Source organism: Fulvia fulva, chromosome 2 (genome assembly GCF_020509005.1).
Source record: "Fulvia fulva chromosome 2, complete sequence".
NCBI lineage: Eukaryota > Fungi > Ascomycota > Dothideomycetes > Mycosphaerellales > Mycosphaerellaceae > Fulvia > Fulvia fulva.
In genome coordinates, this window is record NC_063013.1 from 6,474,714 (window position 1) to 6,497,129 (window position 22,416).

General features: G+C 54.0%; 9 protein-coding genes across 9 annotated transcripts; 3 read left to right on the forward strand and 6 right to left on the reverse strand.

Annotated features, from left to right (window-relative positions):
• Nucleotides 1-625: 625 nt before the first annotated feature.
• Nucleotides 626-2,548, reverse strand: CLAFUR5_03697 (ATP-dependent clpX-like chaperone, mitochondrial; the record flags this gene model as incomplete). The annotated part of the gene is made up of 2 exons (XM_047902845.1): nucleotides 626-2,061; nucleotides 2,128-2,548. The coding sequence occupies 2 exons, from the start codon at nucleotides 2,546-2,548 to the stop codon at nucleotides 626-628; spliced, it is 1,857 nt and encodes a 618-aa protein (XP_047758223.1).
• Nucleotides 2,549-3,138: 590 nt separating this feature from the next.
• CLAFUR5_03698 (1,4-alpha-glucan-branching enzyme) lies at nucleotides 3,139-5,377 on the forward strand (the record flags this gene model as incomplete). The annotated part of the gene is made up of 3 exons (XM_047902846.1): nucleotides 3,139-3,217; nucleotides 3,267-5,260; nucleotides 5,315-5,377. The coding sequence occupies 3 exons, from the start codon at nucleotides 3,139-3,141 to the stop codon at nucleotides 5,375-5,377; spliced, it is 2,136 nt and encodes a 711-aa protein (XP_047758226.1).
• Nucleotides 5,378-6,269: 892 nt separating this feature from the next.
• Nucleotides 6,270-7,721, reverse strand: CLAFUR5_03699 (Oleate hydroxylase FAH12; the record flags this gene model as incomplete). Its single annotated transcript, XM_047902847.1, has 1 exon — nucleotides 6,270-7,721. The coding sequence occupies one exon, from the start codon at nucleotides 7,719-7,721 to the stop codon at nucleotides 6,270-6,272; it is 1,452 nt and encodes a 483-aa protein (XP_047758227.1).
• Nucleotides 7,722-9,224: 1,503 nt separating this feature from the next.
• CLAFUR5_03700 (uncharacterized protein) lies at nucleotides 9,225-10,470 on the reverse strand (the record flags this gene model as incomplete). Its single annotated transcript, XM_047902848.1, has 2 exons — nucleotides 9,225-9,646; nucleotides 9,699-10,470. The coding sequence occupies 2 exons, from the start codon at nucleotides 10,468-10,470 to the stop codon at nucleotides 9,225-9,227; spliced, it is 1,194 nt and encodes a 397-aa protein (XP_047757681.1).
• Nucleotides 10,471-11,692: 1,222 nt separating this feature from the next.
• CLAFUR5_03701 (uncharacterized protein) lies at nucleotides 11,693-12,103 on the reverse strand (the record flags this gene model as incomplete). The annotated part of the gene is made up of 1 exon (XM_047902849.1): nucleotides 11,693-12,103. The coding sequence occupies one exon, from the start codon at nucleotides 12,101-12,103 to the stop codon at nucleotides 11,693-11,695; it is 411 nt and encodes a 136-aa protein (XP_047757684.1).
• A 1,838-nt stretch (nucleotides 12,104-13,941) lies between these two features.
• On the reverse strand, nucleotides 13,942-16,634 carry CLAFUR5_03702 (uncharacterized protein; the record flags this gene model as incomplete). The annotated part of the gene is made up of 2 exons (XM_047902850.1): nucleotides 13,942-16,490; nucleotides 16,544-16,634. 2 exons carry the CDS (start codon nucleotides 16,632-16,634, stop codon nucleotides 13,942-13,944), a joined length of 2,640 nt encoding a protein of 879 aa, XP_047757690.1.
• A 521-nt stretch (nucleotides 16,635-17,155) lies between these two features.
• Nucleotides 17,156-18,909, forward strand: CLAFUR5_03703 (Putative transporter; the record flags this gene model as incomplete). The annotated part of the gene is made up of 2 exons (XM_047902851.1): nucleotides 17,156-17,566; nucleotides 17,623-18,909. 2 exons carry the CDS (start codon nucleotides 17,156-17,158, stop codon nucleotides 18,907-18,909), a joined length of 1,698 nt encoding a protein of 565 aa, XP_047757961.1.
• A 362-nt stretch (nucleotides 18,910-19,271) lies between these two features.
• On the forward strand, nucleotides 19,272-20,960 carry CLAFUR5_03704 (uncharacterized protein; the record flags this gene model as incomplete). Its single annotated transcript, XM_047902852.1, has 3 exons — nucleotides 19,272-19,721; nucleotides 19,775-20,752; nucleotides 20,811-20,960. 3 exons carry the CDS (start codon nucleotides 19,272-19,274, stop codon nucleotides 20,958-20,960), a joined length of 1,578 nt encoding a protein of 525 aa, XP_047757694.1.
• Nucleotides 20,961-21,188: 228 nt separating this feature from the next.
• Nucleotides 21,189-21,843, reverse strand: CLAFUR5_03705 (Expansin-like protein 1; the record flags this gene model as incomplete). The annotated part of the gene is made up of 3 exons (XM_047902853.1): nucleotides 21,189-21,398; nucleotides 21,451-21,654; nucleotides 21,709-21,843. 3 exons carry the CDS (start codon nucleotides 21,841-21,843, stop codon nucleotides 21,189-21,191), a joined length of 549 nt encoding a protein of 182 aa, XP_047757695.1.
• Nucleotides 21,844-22,416: the final 573 nt, after the last annotated feature.

Below are 22,416 nucleotides of genomic sequence, written 5' to 3' on the forward strand. Positions count from 1 at the left end.
ACAAAGCTGTAGGAATCTGTACTTGCCATCGCAAGGCTCTCTGTCATCAACTTGCCAAGCGAACACAACCACGACGACAGCGATCGATTGTCCGTGGAACTTCCGTTGGCAGTAGAAGGACGTCGTCGCGCCAGACTGGTTCGCGCAAGGTCCGCTTGGAGCGACTGGGGTGGTGGCCATCTCGCATCGTCCAATCTCTTGGCCAACTCCTGATCGAAACCTATAGCCTCGCCATTACCAACGCCTGCACATGACCTAAGTTCAGGTCTATCCACCAAAGTCTCTCTCTTCTCCTCTACCCAAAACCTGCGAGAGAGCCTCTCACGAGACCTCTAGGGTATTCCATGTCATCGCAACATCAAACGACTTAGGGAGCAGGATTCGGAGGCGATATTCTCTCCTAAGGCACTCACTCTGATCGCAGCCTAGCTTCTGGCATACGAGATGCTGAGATCGAGTGTTCTGTTTGGGGATCGACAGTCGGAATGGAAACGAACGTGTCTCCTCGCTTAGGCGCAGAACGCTGTGCAGAGTTGCTCGCCAGATCTTTTCACGCATGTCTGGTTTCCAACTGGCGTCTTCTCGTTGGCGCAGGTGTGTTGAGAGCATACAACTCATGATGTTTTTACACAAATCCCGCAGCCGTAGCTTTCTCCCTATACTCCTCAAACGTCCTCGCAGCGCCACCTTCCGAATTGACTCTCGCTCTCGCCTCAAAATCATTCTCTTCCCCTTCCTCTCGTCGTTTCCTCTCCTCCCACGCATCCTCTTCCGCCGCAATCATATCCCGGAACTGTAATTGTTGACCCCGCGCGAAGTACACAGCACCCGCCTTCCTCTCGGCCACATCCTCGTTTATCAGGACATACCTAATGCCCGACCCAGGAGTCTCGTACATAGCATCTGCCAGCAGACGCTCCATTACTGTACGAAGACCTCTGGCGCCTGTGCCCATTTTCGATGCAGTGGTGGCGATGGCGTAGAGGGCTGGGGTTGTGAAGCGGAGCTCGATGCTGGAGAGGGAGAAGAGTTGTTGGTATTGCTTCAGGAGGCTGTTCCTTGGCTCGGTCAAGACTTTGACGAGTGCTGGGACGTCTAGCGAAGAGAGTGCGCACGATAGAGGTATGCGGCCGACGAGCTCGGGGATCAGGCCGTACTTTTGTATATCTTGTGGCTCGACAAGGTCCAGGGTGTTGAAGGTGCGTTTCGGCTTCTTTTTCCCACTGGCTGTAGCTGTGGCTTCAGGCTGAGCAGGCGGCATGTAGTACGGCAGATGCTTCTCAAAGAGATCGTCTCCGCCTTCAAGGATGGTCTCATGATGATTGCCACTGCCTTCTGAGTCTGGTGCTGCACGAACAGTCGCGCCAAAGCCGATGCTGCCTTTGCTGATTCGGTCCAGGACCATTTTGTGTAGTCCATTGAAAGCCCCAGCACATATGAAGAGAATGTTATCAGTCCTGACGTTGTACACTTCGCCTTTCTGAGCGGGCGACTGCTGGTTGATGTTACCACCAGATAGAGGACTGTTAGTCGGATATCCTGCGCCTCGCCCTTGATTGCGATCTGTACCAGCTCCACTGCCACGTTCCTGCTTAGCCTGAATCTGCAGTGTTGTTCCCTCTATTATCTTCAAAAGCGCCTGTTGTACACCCTCTCCGCTCACATCTTTACCATGGGATACTCTTGCCGTGGCTATCTTATCAATTTCATCAAGACATATAATACCGCGCTCAGCTCTTGTGACGTCGTAATTGGCCGCGGCCAGTAACCGCTGAACACAAACATCTGCATCTTCGCCAATGTATCCCGCTTGCGTAAAAGGTGTGCAATCGGATATGCTGAAGGGCACTTCCAGCACTCTTGCCAATGTCTTCGCCATCAACGTCTTGCCTACTCCGGATGGTCCTAGTAATAACACATTGCTCTTTTCGATCGATAGGTGACTAGGGTCGTGGAGTGGCGGAGGTGGCCCAAGCCCGTTGTGCTGCAAAGGTCTAGGGTATTGGCTATCGTTGGGTGGACCCAGGTTGATGGTTGTCTGCTGCTGGCCAGGGAACTCATCTTCAACACCCCAATCTCTGGTCAGTGAGGGTACCTCGATGCCTCGCTTATGCTCACCCTCCCTACCCTCTACGGGATGTCGTGGATGTTGTGACATGCGCCTCCGCTCTTCCTGTGCTACATGCTCCTCTTCCTCCTCATCTCGGCGCTGAAGCTCCTGGATCCGTTGGTAGTGATTGTATACCGCCGTCGCTAACGTTTTCTTCGCACGTTCCTGACCAACTACGAATTGGTCGAGGTGCTGTTTGAGGATGGTGGGTGTGATGCGTGGCGTTCCGATATTGGATGCATCCTTGAGCGGTCCTTCTGTAGGTTCCCGTGGCTCATAGTAGCCTGTGTAGCCTTGATTCGAGAAGTCGGATCGTGTGTATGAGCCAGAATCTAATCGATGACGGCTCGTGCTGAGCTGCCTTCTGATGATAGCTGACACTCCGAGGTATGTAAGCCTGGCTTGAGGCGCGAATGTAGACGCTGATACAGGTGCCATGGTACATAGGACAAGATCAACCAAGACGCCGCCCAAATGCAGTCCAAGACGGAAGCTGCGCAGCGGCTAGCCACGTGCGACTTGATGTAGGTGAATGGAAGTCAGGTAGAGCTGTAGAAACACGCTAGTCATCGGCGTTCACGTTCACATGATGGCGTCACCCCGCACTGTGCTGCTGTCTCCGCCTCCACTTCGGTGAGGTGTGGAAACCCCAGAAACAGCTTCCTGCCGATGCTATGATGCTTTTCGCACATCTCTCCGCCCCAAGACGATTAGAGCAGCGGGGGATGGCAGGTCCCGCCCGCCGCCGTCCAGCATGGCGATGATTGGGAAGGATGGTGAGGGTCGAGTGTGGAGGGTAGGGCGAAAGTGGCGAGGGAAAATGGTTGGGAGAGTCGGACCGTCATTGCGCATTGGAGCTCTGTGGGGAGCCCCACCTAAAATGCAGTGAATGTTCCTGGTACAGTATATCAGCATCGACACCCTTTGCGCTTTGGGCTTTCACATCATCACGATTCTGTGCTGCAAACTGCCCTTTCCACTACCAAAAACAACTCCATACTCACCCTCGCAGGCAGCAGTGGCCCAGCATGGACAAGCTGAACGAAGCATCCGCGGACAGTGTCATGGCGAAACCTGCCAGTGACCAAGTCCGCAACGACGGCACCGGTCAGTATACCAGCACCTCCAATCTTGGCCTATGCTGACCCCCCTTAAGGCGTCGTTGCCCTCGACCCGTGGCTCGAGCCATACTCAGGCGCCCTCCGATCACGGTTTACGAAAGCACAGAACTGGATCAAGACGATCGAAAAGACAGAAGGAGGCCTAGAGCAGTTCTCGCGAGGATATGAGAAGTTTGGCTTCAACATCACACAAGACGGCACAATCAACTACCGCGAGTGGGCGCCTTTCGCGTTACGAGCCTACCTCATTGGTGACTTCAACGGCTGGAACCGAGATAGCCATGAGATGAAGCGCGATCCCTTTGGCGTGTGGGAGATCAGCCTGCCACCTCACAACGGACAACCCGCGATACCTCACGACAGCAAGATCAAGATCAGCTTTGTGGTGCCCAACGACCAGGCAAGACAAGAGAGGATACCTGCATGGATCAAGAGGGTAACACAAGATCTGTCCGTCTCGCCAGTCTACGACGCGCGGTTCTGGAATCCACCTACCAAATACCAGTTCAAGAACCAACGACCTCCAAAGCCACAAAGTGCACGAATTTACGAAGCACACGTCGGTATCTCCAGCCCAGACCCAAAGGTTGCAACGTACAAGGAGTTCACCCAAAACACCCTGCCACGTATTCGTGACCTTGGCTACAACACCATCCAGCTCATGGCTATCATGGAGCACGCCTACTACGCCTCTTTCGGCTACCAAATCAACTCCTTCTTCGCCGCATCCTCGCGCTACGGTTTCCCAGACGAGTTGAAAGAGTTGATTGACACTGCACATGGCTACGGCATCACTGTACTGCTTGATGTGGTGCACTCTCACGCCAGCAAGAATGTCCTCGATGGACTGAATATGTTCGATAACAGCGATCATCTCTATTTCCACGAAGGTGCACGAGGTCGGCATGAGCTTTGGGATTCGCGGCTCTTCAACTACGGGCATCACGAAGTCCTGCGCTTCTTGCTTTCGAACTTGCGCTTCTGGATGGAGGAGTACCAGTTCGACGGCTTCCGATTCGATGGTGTCACCAGCATGCTGTACACCCACCACGGCATTGGTACGGGCTTCAGCGGAGGCTACCACGAGTACTTCGGTCCTAACGTAGACGAAGATGGAGTGGTCTACCTCATGCTTGCCAACGAGATGCTGCACAACCTCTTCCCTAATGCTATCACCATTGCGGAAGACGTCAGTGGCATGCCGGCACTGTGCATCAAGTTGAGTCTGGGTGGAATAGGATTCGACTACAGACTTGCCATGGCAGTACCAGATCTCTACATCAAGTGGCTGAAGGAGAAGCAAGACATCGACTGGGACATGGGCCAACTATGCTTTACCCTCACCAACCGCAGACACGGCGAGAAGACGATCGCATATGCCGAGAGTCACGACCAAGCACTCGTTGGCGACAAGACTCTCCTCTTCTGGCTGTGTGATGCACAGATGTACACCAACATGTCGGTGCTGTCGGAGTTTACCCCAGTCATCGAGCGCGGCATGGCTTTGCACAAGATGATTCGCCTGATTACACACGCTCTCGGAGGCGAAGCATATCTCAACTTCGAAGGCAACGAGTTCGGTCATCCTGAGTGGCTCGACTTTCCTCGCGAGGGCAACGGAAACAGCTTTCACTACGCGCGGAGACAGTTCAACCTTCCAGACGATGAACTACTGCGGTACCGATTCCTCAACGACTTCGACAAGGCCATGCAATGGACCGAAGAGAAGTATGGCTGGCTGCACTCACCACAAGCATACGTCAGCTTGAAGAACGAGAGCGACAAGGTGGTCGTGTTTGAGCGTGCTGGCCTGCTTTTCATCTTCAACTTCCACCCATCAAGCTCCTTCACAGACTACCGCGTCGGTGTCGAGCAAGCAGGCACATACAAGATCGTGCTCAACACCGACGAGCCAAAGTACGGCGGCCTGAACCGCGTGCAGAACGATTCCCGCTTCTTCACCACAGACTTTGAATGGAACGGCAGAAAGAACTTCTTGCAGGTGTACATCCCAACGAGATCAGCCATTGTAAGTCATGCCCATACTTCATCTTCCTCGGCTTCATACTAACATCAACTCCAGGTCCTCGCCCTAGAAGAAACTCTCGACTCCAACTGGAAGTCCAACGTATCACTCGGCTACTAGAACGAGCCGACTGCTCACGTCCCGACCTCATCAGCGAAAATCATGGTCGATGGTAAGGAGGTTTGGCTTTGTCCCTTCTGTGGAAAGACTCGCATGTGCTAGCTAGCGATGGCACGTTACCAACCTACCACCTGCAAAAGTGGTACACAGCATGGCGTTTTTGTAATGGTTTCGAGGTCGTTTTAGGAGTATGGAACGTGTATATTATAGAAGACTCACTACGACGGCACGAGCATTTGGCGTGATTGTGAGGGGACATGCATCTCAGTATCGGTATAGATCAGGAATGTTTGTTTGCTTCTCATTGCATCACGTTGTCAAGTTGCGTTGCTCTTCGCTTCCCACGTGACGAGCTTCATTCCTGCCTGCATTGATGCATTGATGGGAGCCGGGATCTTAGGCTTCCGCGTGGTATGTCTTACATAGGTACCTATGCATCAATCCGTGCAGTGCCAGTCCGGAGAGCTCTGTATTGCGTGGCCGACATGGCATGGCGGAGACGTTATTATGACAGCGATCCCAAGCTCTCGCGAGCTCCATCCTTGATTGTGTCATCTGGCCTTGGACGATGCTTTGGTTTCGAGAAAGAGAGAGAAAGTGGAGTGGTTCGGATATCTCATTCATCAAACTATGCATTACACCTTCTTTTCTATGGGGTGCTCGCTTCATAGAGCCTTCAACTCTAATGCTATATTGCTGCCTCTTACTCCAAGGCTTGCGAATGCGAAGAGACGTTCCGATTCGATTCCACCACAAACACAGATCCCACCATACAAAACGCCGCGCTTAAGCGCATCTCCTGTCAACTCAGCCCAAGAGCGAGTGGCAGGAATTGAAAGTTGTTGCGCCCGCTCAAAAAACTCCAAACACAGTCCAGACAGCAGATGTTGGATCATTCGCTGTCGTCGCCAACAACCATACCCTTCTTCGCAATCTTGGCCGGTGGAACACCGAGGCCGTTCCTGTTGCGGAAGAACAGCACCTTCGAGTTCTCACCCTTTGCACCCTCGTTTGGCTCGACCCACTGGCACCATCGCGCGCTCTTGTACATTGACTTGACGAATCCGATCGCACCTTCGCGGGTATCTGAGCGGTAGTGCTGGCCCATGATCGGCTTGATTGCGTCGGTGGCTTCGTCGGCGTGGTAGAATGGGATGGTGGAGATGTAGTGGTGGAGGACGTGGGTCTCGACGATGCCGTGCATGAGGGTGCGGCCGATGAAGCCGAATTCGCGGTCGATGGTGGCGGCGGCGCCTCGGGTGAAGTTCCATGCGTCGCCGGTGTAGTGAGGGAGCGATGGGTCGGTGTGCTGGAGGAAGGTGATGGCGACGAGCCAGTGGTTGACCCAGAGGTATGGGAGGAGGTACCAGACGAGGAGGTTCGTGAAGCCGTAGGTGCGGCCGACAAGAGTCAGGGCGGTGACAGTGATGGCAAGGCCAAGATCGGAGAGCAGGATGAGGTGCTCGTCCTTCTTCTCGTACAGCGGGCTGCTTGGGATGAAGTGGTTGACGCTGCCGTCGCCGTTCTTCTTGCCGACGCCCTTGCCTTCAGGCTGCTTCTCGTGGTTGTTGTGGCCGGTCACGTTACGGAACAGGTACATTGGCCATCCGAACAGCTGCTGAGCGATCAGGTTTCCGGCGGTGTAGATTGGGGTCTCCTCCATCAGCTCGTGCATCTCGTGCATGAGTGTTCCCATGCGGCTGGCGTGCTCCTCGCGGGTGCGTGGCAGGAAGACCATGTCGCGCTCCATGTTACCGGTGGCCTTGTGGTGCTTTCCATGGCTGATCTTCCAGCTGAAGTATGGGACAAGCAGAGCAGAGTGGCAGATCCAGCCGACAGTGTCGTTGATAGTCTTGCTCTCCGAGAACGACTGGTGGCCGCACTCGTGGGCAAGGACCCAAAGACCAGTGCCGAAGCAGCCCTGGGCAAAGGTGTAGAATGCCCAGAGGGCTGTTCGAAGAGGATACGATGGGACGTATTCCGGTGTGCAGAACCTGTTGAACAGGTAGAATGTGCCGGCCAAGAGGGCAATGTCTCGGAAGACGTAGCTCAGGCCAGTGATGGCTGATCTTTCAAAGCAATGCTTTGGGATGGCATCTCTGATATCCTTGATCGTGTAGTCTGGAAGCTTGAACTCATTGCCGTAGGTATCGATCAGCTTCTGCTTTGGCTCTTGCTGGAAGTCTTCCACTGATCCCAACGAGGACAGGGATGTTGAGGAGGCGGAGGCGGTAGGCGAGTCGTCTGGCGTGCCAGCTTCGGAGTTGGAGACTGTTGAGGGCACCGAGTCTACAGTGACGGTGCGTCTCATGGCTGCCTTTTGTGGCAGAGCTGTGGTGCTCATCGTGGCGGGTGGGTGCGTGTGGTGGTGAAACTGCTACGAATGTGCAGATCTAGTGTATGGCTCGAGGTAGAGGACGAGGAATGTAGCGATTGTCTCTGTCGACTCGGCTGCAAGGCACAAATGCTCCCCTTGAGATGTGGTTGAGTGGTACTGCTGGGGCAGCTTGGCTTGTTGAGAGAGCTTTATCGCGGGCGGAGTAACAATGAGCGTACTGCTGCTCGAGGGGTCGTGTTGTCTTGGTGGTGATGCTGGAGGAGGAGAATGAACGAAACGACAACAGCCACGGCGGCGCGCTTGAGGTGTGCAGAAACGAAGGGAACAGGCGAGGGCCTTGGGTTTCGATGTACACAGCTGCCGTGAAAAAAGCGCACACTCCAGGTCGCGGGCGAGGCAAATGCTAGCGTCCTTCACTTCTCAGGGTGATTGAGTTCTGGAAGCATGTATTTCTGCTGTATTCCCGAGACACTTGTACTACAACATCACGAGCCATTGGCCACTACAATGCTGTCCATCATATTGCGGCTCGTTTCCTCCATCATCAGCCTCTTTTTCGCAATTGTGCTGACTGTCAGACGCGAGCAATGGCCTCGTTCACCGCAACAAGTGTCCGACGAAGGAGATCGGCAATCTGTCCACTAACAATGCCAAGTCCATTCAACGACGCAGGGTCATGATCCCCGGTCCATTGCTTGGGACTAGGGATCTTTCGTAACGAATGGAATGCCCGCTTGGCGATAATCTGTTGGAGCGAACGGGTCGCTGCTACTAGCCTGGTTGATCCGATGTTTCGAAGTCTCGCCATCAATTCTAGCGGTCTCTACTGCTTGACCGCCAGTAATCGCTTTGTCCCTGCAATGTATGGCTGAGAACGACAGAGCAGAAGAAGCACAGCAACGCATGACAAGACAGTACGAGCTTCGCACTCACAACATGTCGTTGAGAGGCCGGTGGATCACTGACGATTCAGCGTGTGGTTGGACTCTGGTATCCTGTCGTTATCGCGTCGTGCTAGCTTCCTCGGGCACATTTGGCGGTCGCCACAAGCAAGGTTCGGAAACCCCACATGGTGTGGCGGAAACATGGCTGTGGCTTCCGAACAGGCAAGTGCACTTTGACCAAGAGGATTGCAGAAATGCAGAGCTGACGGTGGCTGAGCTGCTGGACGTGGTCATCGATGTTGTGCTTGCAGCAAGAGCAGGTACGGCATATTCTTTGGCACTTGACATGTGAAGCCGAGCTGCAAGTCATGCTGTGCAAGCAGTGTGAGGGAAGGTGTAATTGAGGAATTGTATGCTGTCTTTGTAATATGTCTCGGTTTTCTGTATGCATTGCTACACTCAAGCTCTTCTCGACCCTCACATCTCTCATCGCTTTTCGTCGTCATCATCATCATCACCAAAGGCTACAAATTGTACAAAGCCGCTATGTTGAAGTCAAGACTAGGTATCACATGCCAGTGAAGAAGGATCAGTCACATGCCATAAGCACAGCACCGCACACCCATCAAGGTCGATCGGGCCAAAGGTCTTTAGCCACGTCTTGCACCAACTTCAGCTTAGCAAACATCTTCTCCTCCGTCATGCCATCCGCTCCAATAGCGACACTCGCGAAGCCACACTGTGGGCTGATACCAATGTTCTCCATCGCCTCCTCCACACTACGTCCTTGACCTTTGGCGATGATCTGCGCAGCCTCCTGCACACGGCTCTTGATCAGGTTCTGGTCCTCTAGCTGTGGGTCTTTGGTGGTCACGACACCAAGTACGACGTTCTTGTGCTTCGGGAGGAATCGGAGGGGCTCGAAGCCACCGGATCGTGGGTTGTCGTACTCGAGGTAGAAGGTGTCGTAGTTGAGGGTCTTGAAGAAGCGCTCGGCGATCTTTTCATATGATCCCTCGCTAAAGTGCATAGACTTGGAGAAGTTACCTGTGTTGTGTCAGTTGATTGATTTAGTACTAGGCCGACGCCAACCACTTACCTCTGCAGATGTGCAGACCGACGTGAAGGTCATCTGGACGATCGGCGATGCAGTCGTTGTGTGCCTTGAGGTACAGATCGAACAACTTTTCAGTATCCTCGCCATCCTCACGAAGACCCTTCAGCATGTCATCCGAGCAGAAGTATGCAAGAGTCGGGTCATCGATCTGAATGTTCCTCAGACCTTCGTTGTACAAAGTCTTGAACTCTTGCCTGTACGCTGCAGCCAGGTCATCGAAGAACTCCGCTTCGGTGGCATACACTTCCTTTGGATAGCACTTTCCTGGTACTAATCGAAGGTGAAAGTAGCATGGAGGTGGCATAGTGAACTTGGCCTGTCCCCATTGCTCCTGAGGAAGCTGATGCCTCAACAGCTTCCAGTTGTCCAAGTACGGGCTCTTCGAGTACTTGATCTTGCCCTCACAAATCGCAGCCATCGGGTACTGCTTGCCGGCCTTCTTCAACGCAGCGATCGGTGCCGCCGAAAGTCTGGCCAGGTCCCATGGCACCGGGCTGACCTCCTTGAAGCCATCGAGCTTCTCAAAGAAGCCAGAGAAATAGTACTTCCTGTCGAACTCTCCCGAGCACAAGGCACGAACATTATGGTCCTGCTGCTTCTTCACAATATCCGCAATCTCTTTCCTCTGCACCTCTCTCAACTCCTCTTGCGAGATCTGGCCTGCATCGGCCTTTTCCTGCGCCTCCGAAACTGTTGCTGGGCGGATCAGTGATCCAATGTGATCTGCGTGGAAGGGAAGCTTGGTGACGGGCATCGTGTATATGTCTTGCCCAATGGGTAGTACGGCAGAAGGATGTAGAACAGAGAAGGAGGGAAGGAGGGAGTGTCCACTTGTCTTTACTACATGTACTGTCACATGGGGGGTATCGTATTACTTGTAGCCACGGCAATTGCTCGTGCCATTTCTGCTGAGGGCAAGTTGTTTGTTGCGGATCTGGAACTCCACCTGACGACAGTATGCACGGAGCCCTTGCCTTTCGCTGGTCTCGGTAGGTACCTTCTTGCACAAAGCCGAGGACTTGTGGTCCACATCGCAGTATGTGGCTTTTCGGCGAAAGTCGTGCACAAGACACTCATTGAAGTGGCCGTCTACCAGATCCAGACAGATTGTGGAGATCGCTCATTGTGGCCGTGACTTCCTTCTGCTCTTCTCACAACTGCCGGCCCTTTGCTCACAATCTCACGACAGCTTCGCTCCACGACGGCTCCACGGCACAATCTCGTCCCTGGCACAAGGCGAATGCGGAAGCAAACAAGAAGACGAGGACGACTGCCGAAAGGCCTCAACAACCGCATGCAGACCATCACGAGATGTGGATCGAGATGCGCTGTGCGATTGCGGCCTCGCGTGAAAGTGCTACATGGTATGCTCGCTATTAATACATGATACAGGGACATCACACCAGCATGACCTTGAGAACATCCTCCGCGGCACGACGGGAGTGCAAGCTCGAGCTGCATTACTGACGCCATACCTGCAGACGGCGAGATCCATTTCAAGGTTTGTAACATTGCAAGAGCAGCCGTGAGCCCAGCTTTACAGCAATAAGCCGCCAGTATCTTGCCCCTTCAAGACGTAGGCAGAGCTTTCGGAGCCAGCATCTGGAATCATGGTACGCGGCTGTCATCGTCGCAAGGCTGATGCTGGTGCTCGCAGCGGCCTCTTCCTACGGGCAATGCATCGCTGGACCTTGTATTCGGCGTAATGTCTGTTCAAGCACTCCGAGGATGGCATTCCCACATCCGATCGATGTTGCGAGTACTGCCGCTAGGCCAATAATTCATCAATCATGCTATCGACGGCATGCGTTTGCCTAGGACCAAGGCTTGAAAGCGCCAGCTTGACGACGTCTCATGCACATCCCCCTCGGAGCATTTCCTTGGGAAGATTGGACAGTGCTCTGCACTGAACACCTGCCTCCAGATTGTTGCGAATGCTTGCAGAACCCCAAATATTCGTCTACCACCCATTCATCTCAATCATCCAACTCCTTCGACCTCTGGATATGCGCCAACGGCAAATGTAAGCCCGGAACACTCCCCGCCGGCTTCAACGAAGACGCCTGGGAAAATGCGGCCTGATGCGGTCCTCCCGTCTGTAACTCCAAATATCTTTCCTGGCTCGCCCTCTCCATCCGTGCCTTCTTCATCCTCTTCCACACGAAGAATGCGATCCCAAAGAGCAGGATCGCGCCGAATATGGCAGATGTCGAAATACCTGCTCTTGCGCCCTGACTCAAATGCGAGATCATGTGGTCGTTCGGTCCTGTTGGCGCTGGTCCCGTCTTGACTAGAGTTGCGGAGAATGTGTTCACAGTTGCGGACTCTGAAGCCATGATCTGCGTTGCATAGAGGAGGATGAGGAGGGCGATAGTTGTCTGCTCCATGATGCTGTCGTTGCGCGATTGCTTGCTCCTTTGATGCCTTGCTGAACTTTTTCTTGCTGTATTGACACGGCGGGTATTTATGTTGAGGCGAGCGTAGCGCAAATCTTGAACTCAGGCTGCAGGCTTCGTGCCTTGGTCACAGCAAGCCAGCCGCTCCTCCCTATCTGGGCTTGCGGAGGGTTCCCTGTATGCGGGCAGAATATCAACCGCTCTCAGCACTGCAACCACTATGCGTATTGACCTTTGCCAAGGTTTGCACTTCCAGATAATGTCTAATCATGAACACGTTTGAATTCGAAGATAGATCTCGGTGACAATCATGACCACACTTCCCTTGTCATGACCACGATCAGCTCACCACAACCTTGACCATGCGATCTTGAAACATCGCCCATGGCACACGAATGAAACAGTAAGTACCCAACCCGGTCGAGTCCGGCGAAGAAACGAAATTCTCTTGCAGTCCAGGGTACGAAGCGTGCGAAGTTTTCGCGTCAGGCACAAAAGCAGACATCGCACATCTTTACCGAGATGAAGGTTGACATTGACTGGTTAGGCATCAGTAAGGCTGGTAGTCTGTGCGCTTTTGCCATGGCCACACCCCAGGGTGATCTCACGTGCTTGCAGGGAAGGTCGCCTGTGAGCATGTCAGCACTTACAGTTGCGTGACGAACGTGGAAAGCTGCTCCGGTTGGATAAAAGGGAGCTTTGATGGCGGATGGTAGTGTTGTTGGTCTTGTCCGAGGCCGAGACTGTGGCGCTTCGAGCTCTGGAGGCACTAGCTACACCTCACTCATGGAACAACTGTCTTGAAGTATATCGATTGTAGCCAGAACATCACACTAACAAGCATACAAACAGTATCGAAACACCGCAAGAACAATGGCCACCTCCAACAGCAACAAAGCCGACGAAGTCTTCCGCATCCCAGAACTCCTAGAACTAATCCTGCTATCCCTCCCCTTCAACAAGCACTACGAAGAAATGAGCTCCATGTGAACCATAATCCTATCCCGCACCACCACCCGCACCTGGCACTCCCTAATCCACCACTCTACCCCACTGCGCCAGCGCCTCTACCTCCCCACCCCCCTAGACGCCCCATCCTCCACAGCCTGGCAACAAAAACACGCCCTCCCACCCTCTTGCCCCCACCCCTGGATCCCAGACCTCCTCCTAAACCAGCGAAGCTGGGGCAGCGCCTACCCCTTCGACACATCCACCCACCACCTAGGCCTCGAAGCTTCTTCTTCTTCTTCGAGGCCAAAACACTGGACCTTCACCTTCGAAACCAGCCGATCCCAATTCTCCCGTCTCCCAGCTCCAGGGCCTTGGAGGGAAATGATAGCTGCGTCGCCGCCGTTCTTGGAGGTTTGGTTTACTAGGTGCTTTTACGAGTTAGGGTCTGGGAGGGCGCCGTTTGTGACGCATGTGGATTATGATCCCGGGGTGGCGAAGGCGGGGCAGAGGTATAGGAGGTTTTGTGGGGGTGGGGTGAGGTTGGGGGATGTTGTTGGTGTTGTTGGGGAGTTGATGGGGAGGGATGGGGATGCGAAGTTTGTGTGTTGGTGGAGAGTTTGCAGACTGTGGAGGTTGTGGAGATGAGTGAGGATCGGCCGGTTGCGAGGTCGCATGTGCCTGGGTTGATTGCGGGTGGGGCGTTTAGATGGCATGTAGTTGTGTGAGGAAGAGTGGGTTGTAGAGGTGTCGAGTTAGGTGCGGTCACTTGATGATGGAGCGAAGCACAGAGGAGATGTAGCTCATACATAGCCATAACACCAGATCACTGCTCAGTCTCGGAACAACACAGAGAGCTCTACCGATGTCTTACACGACCACTAAGATAAGAACGAGTTCCTCGAAACCTCCCAATCGCTGCCAAAGAACCCCAAAGCCAAAGTCCCCTCCAGACCTTTCCACAACATCCTCCCATCCGCAATCACAAAGTCCGGCTGTCCAACTCCAGCCATCAGCGGCACAAGTCTCGCAGCCAGCGGCAAGCTCGCCTCATCAGAGCCCCAGACCACAAGCTCAAGTCGTCCCAATGGCAATGGTCTCAGGAAGATCGCTGCTAAGCCACGACCTGCAACTACATGATATCGCGGCCCGCCACGAATATAGACGTCCTTCGAGCTGAGTTCGATGGGATGTTCTTTGTAGAAGCTGGGAGGCAGGTCGTTGCCGATGGCGATGCTGATGATGTTGCCTGTATGTTCTAGGGCTGAGTTGTAGTCGGTCGTGATTGTAGTGTCGGCAGCGAAGTATTGACACAGGTTACGGGAGATTTGCAGTGCGATGTGAGAGGCTGCGGAGCTGTTCGTGTGCTGAACGATGGAGAAGGCACCGTTAGTGCGCAGGACTGCGTCCATGGCGCCGAGCTGTCGATCACGACGATACCAGGCTGGTGGGATGCTGTCGGTGTGTGAGTCCGTGCGCCATTGCCCAGCGCTGAATGTCAATGTTGTGCCTTCGACCTTGTCCTCGATGGATTGAATCGGTAAATCTAGCTTCTGACCGTCCAAGATGACAGAACTGCAGTCTCGAAAGTACGACGGCAAGAAGAACATTTTGATACCGGTGGTAGTAAGGACGCATGCTGCCGCGAGTGGATCGAACACGACATCAATACTTCCATAGCGACCAGGCACTGCCAGCTGCAGCACTTTCACGCCATTCTTCGACCCTGTATCTCCAGGATTGGCCACTGTCAGGGTGAAGTCGCGCAGATTGAGTGGCACTCCGGTAGTCTTTCCGTTTGAGAGCGCAAGCTGCTGCTCATAAAATTCTTTCAAAGGTGGAGTAGTGAGCACACCCTCCCAGTAGTGTGGCTGACCAGGGATCTCAACATATGTACTATCGGCACCGGCTTGCTGAATCCTCTGCGCCATCAACCTGGAATTGTAAGGAGGTACGTTATCATCAGCTCCGCCGTGCTGCTGCAGAACAGGTATGTCCTTCGCGTTCGACAAGAGCATTTCATGGCGGTAACTGCCCAGAGATGCTTGGACAATTGCTGTACGTCCGGGGTCTGCCACTTGCCACAGGGTGTATGGCACATAATTTTGAATCGATGAATAGCCGCTGATTGGCGCTGCAGCGAAGACCTTGTCAGGCCTGTGAAGCAGTGTGTACCAAGTTCCTTGACCTCCGTTCGAATGTCCGCTAGCAAGCCACTTGTTTTGATCCACACCGGGTCCAGTCCAATCGATGTGGGAAATCCAGTCCGAGATCGCTCCCACAGCAGCCTCGACATCACGAAAGCCCCAGGCGTGCCAGTCATCGCCAGACCAGGGTGTTACACCAGTCGGCCAAAGGGCCCAAGCTTTGAGATCTGCGGCGGCGTCGAGTGAGTGCCGAAGTTCATCGCTATCTGCTTCGACTCCAGCTCCATGGAGATTCAGAAGGATAGGGTAGGACTCGTGTTCCTGTGCTAGCCCAGCCGCAGTTTTTGAAGGTGGACGGAGAATTGCGTATGACACAATGCCGCCCGGATGCATGTAAGTCACCTTGTGTGGATCTCGGATGCCTACGATGCGCACACCAGCAGAGACGCTAAGCACCTGCCTTTCATGGCTTCCAGAGTGATACTCCAGGTCGAAGTGTAAGAATGGCACGCCGACTGTTGGACTCACACACCCGACCTTGAATGACACCGGCCTGGTCTGTCCTGGTAGCAGCGTTACCTCTCCATCTAGCTCTGCAGTGCAGATGTTGAGATTTGCTGTAATCTTGTCAATCGTAATGACCTCTTCCCCATCATTTCTGACCGTGATCGATGTAAACGGGCTGGCTAGCACCGCATCATGCTCATCGCCCACAAAGTCAGAGATGAGTACGTTCGACCCGGTCGATAAAGCTGGCTTCAGCCCGCCACTACTTGCCTTGAGATCAAGCTGCACCGCAACGACAGGATCGCCAACACCTCCCATGGCGCGAGTGTCTCTCACGATGCGAACATCTATCTTGTGGGAGCCCGGCGTCAACCGCAACGTTACTGGCGCTCGCTGATAACTGTAGAAGTCAGCTCCGAAGTAGTGCACATCGTCAATCCAGTATTCGAGAATTTGAGGTGTGTACAGAGTCAGAAGCTCGGTCTTGTCAGACTGAACGATGATCTCTCCTCTCGCCCATGCTTGCCACTGCAACGCAGCCCAGCCGTATACATGGGTGAGGTTCAGCCATTCGACGTCTGGGAATGCTACCGTGAATGCTGCAGATGCATGACCAGGACCTGGCTCTGGAGACGAAGTCGATAGCTCGGCAGTCAGGTTCGTCCAGCCGATTGTGCCATTGATCGCAAGAGAGGTTCGATATGTTGCTGAGCTGCTATATTCGAGAGCACGAAAGCCGCCGAGTCGTTCGAGAGGATCAGATCCCCAGCTTGCCTCTGTTCATGACATGAGCGTTGAGCATTTCATCACGTCGGAAGCTGGTGCATGCCTCGTGTGCCTATCTGCCACGGTCCAAGAACACTCCAGTCTTGTGAGAAGGTGAATGTCGTCGGTGCGACGCTCTCCGCGGATGTCTGCATGATGGAAGCCTGCGGGTGGATGAGGCTGGTCAATGCCCAGATGCCGGTCGATAACATCGTATCTTCAGCCTGACGTATAAGTATCTTCACATCTTCTTGCGCATTTCGATATTTGTAATGCCCGGACTTCTCGAGACATGACTATCTGAGTGTGCAGCAACGTTACACGTCGAAGGACGCAAGAGTGGATGATCGAGCATTCGCTTGGCGCGGTGTTGCATGGATCGTCCCTTCTCACACCGAGGCCGCGTGTGGAAGGCCGCCATTGCACCACCGTCGCCAATGACACCATCCAGCATACCGCAACCGATCTTTGCTGTAGACATTCGCCAACTCCCGCAACGGTTGTGTTGAGACGTTGCACAGGGTTGAGATTAGATCGCCCGCCAGCCGATACGGCACTACTTATCTTTATCTGTGCGACACATCACAGCCGCATCTACACGCAGAAGGACACCTTTCCGCAGGCTTTGCGAAGGTTGTGATGGAGCGGGAACACCAGTAGCTTCCCACACACAGCGATGGTGCCTCACCTGACGACCACGACCACCACGACCGAGCGCCGGCGCTCCTACTCGAACAACTTTGCTGCTTCCACGCCGACCAGTTTCAAGTTCCCAGACTTCGATGACCAGGCGATTGAGAGTGAAGGCGATGACACGATCTCACGTGGACCGAGTCCGAAACCTCTGTACAATGGGCTCCCACCTGGACTGCACTCGAGCGAGCGATGGCCTGCGCGCAAGCAGAGGGATCCGGCCAATAGGACTTGGTCATCTTGGGCGAATGGGAGGCTAGGAGGCGGCAGGAAGTCGCGGCAGAAGAGCTTGAGTGAGGCGATTAGGACAGTCAGAACGAGGAAGGCCAGCGTGAGCGACAGTGCGCGAGAAATTGCGGAGTCGCTCAAAGCACCGGTGTCCTTGCGACTAGTGGTACGTCGGAAGAGGATATGGTATGTACATAAGGTTTAGGCGCTGACATGTGGCAGGTTCTCTGCGGATTCTGGTATGCGACATCGATCTTGACCAACACTTCGTCCAAGGCCATCTTGACTGCTTTGCCGAAACCCGTCACCCTCACGATCATACAATTCCTGCTGGTGTCATTCTGGTGCCTATTCCTGGCATGGGTGGCGAAGCACAATCGTTCCGTTCGCGACGCCCTGCCCGTCTTGAAGAATGGCATTCGCCGGCCTGATAGAGAGCTGATTATGGCTACCCTACCTCTCACGGCTTTCCAGATCGGCGGCCATATCCTTAACTCCGACGCCATGTCAAGGATACCTGTGTCACTGGTGCATACGATCAAGGGACTTTCGCCCCTGATGACCGTGGTGGCATATCGAGTGTTCCTCGACATCAGATATTCTGTGCCAACCTACCTTTCTCTGGTACCCCTCACGCTTGGAGTCATCTTGGCCTGCTCAGCGAACATCGGAGGCGACTTCATCGGCCTGACATATGCCTTTGGCAGCGCTGTACTTTTTGTCACGCAAAATATCGTCTCGAAGAAGATCTTCAACGAGGCTGCGAAAGCAGAAGCAGACATGGCGCCCATCGGTAAAAGGAAGCCTGATAAGCTGAATCTGCTATGCTACTCCTCGGCAATGGCGTTCTTGTTCACATGCCCAATCTGGCTCTGGTCGGAGGGATTTGCGCTAGCAGCAGACTTTCTCCAGGACGCCTCGATCGACCTGCGCGAAAGACCGGGCTCATTGGATCATGGAGCGTTGGCTGCAGAGTTCATCTTCAACGGCACCTTCCACTTTTTGCAGAGTTTGGTCGCCTTTGTCTTGCTCGGCATGACCTCCCCTGTTACGTACTCGGTGGCAAGTTTGATGAAGCGAGTGGTGGTCATCATGTTTGCTATCGTGTGGTTCGGCAATCCGATGACGAGCGTTCAAGGCTTTGGGTTTGCCCTGACTTTTGTGGGACTGTACCTGTATGATAGGACTTCAGACGCCGAGAAGGCAGACAAGCGAGCTCGAGAGCAAGGTGAAAGCAAGGAGCCACTGCTGCCGCTGAATGTTGCGGATGCGAAGAAGAGCGATGGTCCTACCTTCACGCAGTCGCCCATGAGCGCCGACATCGGGCAGTCGTTCGCAGGGAGAAGTGGCTACATGAACGGCGATCCGAACGGAAGTGGTCCAGGCAGACCATATGCCAACGGGTCACCGAGCGCTAATGGCGTGCCCATATCGATGCCACCTGGTACCAAGGCCGAAGAGACCTGGAACAAGGGCGATGTAGCAAGGCAGCACAGCGGCCCTAGGTAGCAAGTATCGACCTCCTTTCCCTGTGCACTCTTGTCTCGTGTTCGACATCAGTCGATGCAGTCTTTAACGTGACATTTGGCCATACACTCTGAAGTGGCAATAGCAGAATGTGCTGCTTGCATGTGCTGTAGGGCTGAATAGCTCTTGCCTCACTTTGCGAACGGCGCACCTGCATCAGCGCGCGGCAGCACTGACCATCAGCTTTTTTATCAAAAGCTCTCTGCGGCTTGACAACAACAACAATCAACAATCAACAAGTTCAGACCATCTCTACCGCACCACACTGATCACTACACCGCACTAACAACCACGCCACACAAACGCCACTAATACCTCCTCCCGCATCCTACCGCCTCTTCATCATGGGGTGCGATCCACTCTATGACATGAGAGAGCCTGCCGGTCCTTCTGGCACAGGTGCAAGTGTCACTTTCGAAGCACCGAAGACCTATCAGGAGCGGCACACCGTGAAATGTGACAACCCATACCTGCACTGCGAGAAGCTCTTTGCGACCGAGAAGGACATGAAGCATCACAAGCACAACGAGCCAGATCACTTCTTCTGCAAGAAGTGCGACAGGATTGACACCAAGAAGCGAGAGGCTGCGCCAAATGCATGCCCACCAAAGAAGCCTGGCCAATTCGACTTCGAGGACTGGGATGCCTTCACAATGCACAAGGTCGATGCGATGGCGCCGTTCATCGAGGGCCGCCAGAAGCCGACAGACGACAATCCGCCAGCACATATCGCCTGCGAATTCTGTGGTGAAGACTTCAAGAGCTTCGGTGGCCGCAAGCGCCACCGCCTACACGTGAGTCGCAAGCCATGTGGACTTCGCGTTGAATCATACTGACCGTCTTCAAGGACCACCCAGCAGATCAGGATGTCGAGTGTCCAGGTTGCAAGCAACACTTCGTCCGCGCGTACCTCATGATCCGCCACCTTGAGCAGAACCGCTGTCCAAATATCCGACCGCTCGAGTTTCACCGTCACATCAGCCAGAAGTACATCGTCAGCCAGGTCATGCATGCTCCAGACAAGCTTCTCAAAAGCCTGGCCGCAAACAAGACCGTGGACGACAAGAACCCAGGCCGTATCGGTCAAGCTCATCGTGACGAAGATCTAGACCCACTCGACCAAGATGAAGAAGGTGGTGTTTCGTTGCTCGACCAAGCAGACGAAGCTCAAATGGGAGGATACAAGCCACTTGTTCCCGAGTCCGACCTCATTGATGTCCACAATCGAGGCGGACCCCCAAGCGCAGCACTCGAGCGCTGGCCACGACTTCCTGGTCAAGACTTGCCCGATCTGTCCACGTCGATGCGAGGTATGTCAATCAAGACTCCGAGGACCCCAACCCGCCGCGATTCGATCCTCGGTCGCGAAAAAACCACAGTCACTGCCTCACTGCCCGCGAAACCCATAGCGTGGGGCTCCAAGACATCCGAGAAGCTCTTCCCATACTCCAAGGAGCCCAAGAAGCAATCGAAGGCGGCTGACTGGAGCGGGATCCTTGCTCAGCGGGAGGCGCAGGCCGCTGCAGAGAACAACACTAGCCTGTGGAAGTCTCGTTGGTGGGACCCAACCTCACCCGACTACCAAGTCGAGATCTTCTACAATGCGTTCGAAGGGGCGTACTTGTGCCCATTCGAGAGCTGTGAGAAGGACAACCACAGATTCGACTCGCCATACGACCTTCACGTACACATGGCTCATGCCCACATCCGCCAAGTCTGGGGCTGTGTTGCCTGTCACAAGAGATTCCCAAGTCCTTCGTCGCTCGTCGCTCACGCTGAGAGTAGCCGTCGCTGCTACGTGAGGGACAGTGGAAAGTTCAAACAGGTATGTGCTCGTGTGGAGACTTGTAATACGACTGAGAATCGGCTAACAAAACTTTCAGTTCATCAGCGATATCACCGGTGGCTATCTCAAGGCGAAGGAGATGCCAGTGCCAAAGATCTACCACACCGACGCCGTCATCAAGAAGGGTCCACAAGTGCAAGGTGTCATGGAGACCAAGTTCATCGGGCAGAATCCTGACGACAACTAAGAGAAAGGCAAAAGAGGCACGAAGACAATGTGGCATCTTCATGTCTCGTAACGAACAACAACGGCACTCCTCGCGATCTCTCCTGTAGCGAGAGCTGCGGCATGTGCCCCTTTGGACGGGTACTAGGACTAGCACAGGAAATAGCAACTGGATGAATGAAAGTTTTCTTGGTTCTGATATCTGCCCATTGCTTCGCCCATTGCGCCTACCCGACCCGCGGCATAACGCTTAAAAATTCCCAGCAGCCTTGTATGACTTTCCTCCAGTCGCTTTGCAGCCCTTGACCACCACGCGATCACCATCAATGCTCTCAGCTCTGACAGCAACAGTGTCGCTGCCAGTCCCCGAAGACAGCTCGAAGTAGTTGTAGGGTTGACGTGAAAGGCCAGACTTCCAGGTACTGCCGCCATCTGTGCTGTACTGCAGGTCTGCCACCGCCTGGGAACTCGGTTAGCTGTGAAAATTATGAGAGATTAGATGTGAGACTGACCTTGTTCGCATTAACGACCTGAGCAGAGAACCAATAGGCCGACACGCCCTCTTTCATCTTGATCTCGAGCGGGGATGTGATAGGGCAGTCAACATAGTCCCATTCAACATCGATGATCCCCTTGGATGCATCAGCGAGCTTGACGAAGGCGTCTTGATACAGGTCTAGATGGTTCGTCCCACAGCCTGGGCATTGGTCCGTCACCTTTCAAGACGTCAGCTTCAAGTTCATGCAGCACGGGGTTGAGGAACTACACACCATAGCAGTCAAGCTCTTCCCACCGTAGTTTACTTTAACGCATCGACCGCAGGCCTCGCTGCCGTCCCAGTTGCTATCGGAGAGGGCTGTGCCGTAGACGCCGGAGGGAAGGGTGTAGGTGGAAAAGGAGCACATGCCACCCTGTGTGTTGCCGCCTTAGAAGGTCGCTTGGCCGGAGAGGGCTGTTGCTGTAGAGGCGAAGGTGAGGGTGAAGGCTGCTAGAGCTGGGAAGGGGGAGTGTGGGTGCATGGTGGGTGGAGGATTAGTAGGGAAGGGGGGTTGAAGGAGAGACGTCGGATTTTGTAAAAGGAGCGACTAGCACGATGGAACGACAGTGAGTGGGAGGAAGAAGTTGAACAGGACTGTAGCACCCAAGACGAGACGAGACTCAACCTACATCTTAAACAAATCCAGCCCGCTTTCCACAATCGCCTACACATGCACCGCACAGCACACTACGTAAGGCAGTATGAACAGTGGACCCGACCGCATGAAGTGAAGTCCCATCCGCCAAGCAAATCACAATGATCAAATAACGGCCCAGGATACAAGCTGTTGTTCGCTATAGCAGAGACAAGTGTGGAAGCCATGTGGTGTGCTGAGAGTGGGCAGTTTGGATGTCGTCGTTTCATGTTAAGGAGGGCTGGATGCACGAACCAGTTTTGATACGGCCAGAGTGGATGGACTTTGGTTGTTGGGATTTGAATT